Below are 2,607 nucleotides of genomic sequence, written 5' to 3'. Positions count from 1 at the left end.
CGGCTACCAGTTGCGCTGGAAGCACTCGAGCGGCACGCACACGATGTTTATCTGCGTCTCGCACCTCAACTGCCCTCACCGTGTCCGCATCGTCAAGGACAAGAGCCCCGATGATGGCTTCGTTGTCGAGAGCCGGGACAACCACGGGCTTGTCGCGATCAACATGGGCGGTGACGTTGTCCACCACCGAGACCAAGGAGATCAAGCACCCGCTCCTCGCGCGACCAGCTCCAATCGATCGATTGCTCGGCGTGGTCAACTGGCCCTCCCGGGTGCAATGGCGGCCGCGCGCTCCATGTTGGCCACTGCCCCTGCAGCGAAGCGGCGCATTGGGATGCCCAAGGCTGTGAAGCCAATCGTCGCTGCTCTTCTGCGCGGTGGCTTGGGCCCGAATAAAGTGCTCGAGCAGTTGCGCAAGACGTACAAGGACCGTCCCAGGTTCATCGCGAGCCTCCCGAGCCGAGACCAGATCAAGGCCCACCAGGCCTGGCTCAAAAAGTCGCTTTCCGAGAGCTACCGCGTCAACACCTACGCTGCTTTGCTCGAGTGGGCCGCTACCCGCACGTACAAGGGCAAGTCGGACATCTTCTACGGTGAATCGTGGTGAATGCCAGCAAGTACCAGTTTGGTCCAAGCGCCCGCAACCCTACCAGGGTCACGCGTGAAGGGGTCGACACGTACGATCATTTGCTTGATGTGATCTATTGCATACTAGTTCACGTTTCGGTTAGGTACATGCGAAGCATTGCCGGCGACCTCGGCGGCATCACGACGGTGGATGAGCTCGAGATCAACTTTGTCTCGAAGCACCACGTCCGCATCAACGCCGACATTGAAGTTGAGCGGGCCGATGCGCATGTTATTTGGACGCCGGCCCAGGTAACCCGACCTTCTGGCGTCGAAGAAACACACCAACAAATTATCGTAGGTCGATCTCGTTGCCGAAAAGTACCAGTGCGACTGCAAGGGCTCGTTCACCACGGGCTGGATTTGCTCGCACTCGGTCGCGGCCCAAAGCATCATGTGCGACCTCGACATGCAGGCTCTACTCGCCGAAGTCGCTCCCCGTCGTCGCCCCGGTGGCCAGCGCAAGCCGCAACATTCAACTTTTGCGGACGGGACCCTCAACCCGTTCTACTCGGTTGCCAACTTGGTCGCGCTCCTCGTCGACAAACCAGGTTACTGCTACAACTGGACCATCCACCGGGAGTTCTCGTTCATCGACACCGAGACCGGCCGCGAGACGTCGGACTACATGCTTGGTACGATCATCCGCTTACGCAAGGGCGAGGTTTACTCCTGGATGGTTCGCTTCGAGGACGCCGAAGAGCTATGGTTTGAGGTACAAGAGCTCGCAGAACTCATCGAGGACTCCGCCCGTAGTTTCGTCGAGGTCGATTCGCCGCGCTTGCGTGTCCACAGTCCGACGATCGGCGACGCAGAGAAGTCTCCCGCAACCAAAATAACCCATGTCATCTCAATTGCACACGTTTATACCTTCTTATGCGTCTTCTGTTCCCACCATATTAGTGGGATTCAAGATGACCATCAAATCTTGATGGAACGGCTTGATGGAAAAACAATTCGCCGATTTTTGTCCAATCAGAAGTGCCGAAAAAAAGGTGGCGTCGAGTGCATTTCCATCAAAAAAGATCAACTTGAACCCCACTTTGATGACCGATGATACATACACACGCACATAGTGTGTTCTTCGTTGCAAATGCTGTCGAGCAAAGCTTGACGGCGCTCTTTTCCGCTCTTGTTCCTTCGAGTCGTTACGCACAGGTCGGACGCGGCGTTGTCGTTTCGAATGCGCAAGTCGTCGGGGAGCTCGTCTTCGACCCAAGCGCTCCCAGCCAAGGCACACGTAGGGTCTTTGTTTCGACCTCCGACGAAGCGCGTCAAGAGCAAGGACGTCATGGCCACGCTCTCGAGCTTGACTGGCGATCCTTCCGCCATCGAGAGGGGTCGCTTAGTCGCCGAGGAAAGAGCGTCGACCTGGACACTGAGCGCGTAGCCATGAAGAAAGCGCGTCTAGCGATGGAGACGACTCTCGTCGGGGATGCCAAGCTCGTGCACGCAAAGTTTGCGGCCATTGAGAAGATGGCCCAAGCCCGTGAGGCCTTGAAGAAGGCAGGCGCTACCCAAGAAGAAATCGGTATGGTTGCGCCGCTCACTATGGAGATTTAATCGCTAATAAGATGACATGCGACTCTGACACCCGTTTGACCCGTTTTTCCATCAAACGTTCCATCAGCATTTTTGTTGATGGAGCATTTGGTCTTCTGAGTGATGAAGGTAGCCAGTTCGGGCGAACTATGTATGGTTGATGGAGCTTGATGGAGCTGTTGAATTTTGCAGGAGTTTTAGCCAATGAGATCGCTGGATTGGACCCGTTCGTCATTCCATCAAGATTTGATGGCCATCTTGAATCCCACTATTGTACCAATTATTCTCAAACGACTCGTTTTTTAGTTGATTGTGCTCTCAATTGAGAAAGCTCCAAAACCGCGCGATAGTCTACCGTTTTGCTCCAGATTAGCCCCAAAATCGCGCGATAGTATACCATTTTCAGGGCCGCGCGATAGTATACCATTTGCCGCTCTA

At 55.2% G+C, this 2,607-nt stretch overlaps 2 protein-coding genes across 2 annotated transcripts; both read left to right on the top strand.

Moving 5' to 3' along the window:
* Positions 1–334: 334 nt before the first annotated feature.
* Positions 335–607, top strand: SDRG_05845 (hypothetical protein; the record flags this gene model as incomplete). The annotated part of the gene is made up of 1 exon (XM_008611585.1): positions 335–607. The coding sequence occupies one exon, from the start codon at positions 335–337 to the stop codon at positions 605–607; it is 273 nt and encodes a 90-aa protein (XP_008609807.1).
* Positions 608–735: 128 nt separating this feature from the next.
* On the top strand, positions 736–1,466 carry SDRG_05844 (hypothetical protein; the record flags this gene model as incomplete). Its single annotated transcript, XM_008611584.1, has 3 exons — positions 736–879; positions 929–1,342; positions 1,443–1,466. 3 exons carry the CDS (start codon positions 736–738, stop codon positions 1,464–1,466), a joined length of 582 nt encoding a protein of 193 aa, XP_008609806.1.
* Between the last annotated feature and the right edge of the window lie 1,141 nt (positions 1,467–2,607).

This window comes from Saprolegnia diclina (assembly GCF_000281045.1).
Source record: "Saprolegnia diclina VS20 unplaced genomic scaffold supercont1.15, whole genome shotgun sequence".
Lineage (NCBI taxonomy): Eukaryota > Oomycota > Saprolegniomycetes > Saprolegniales > Saprolegniaceae > Saprolegnia > Saprolegnia diclina.
Note: the sequence above shows the minus strand (reverse complement) of the source record. Positions and strands in the feature narration are given on the sequence as shown.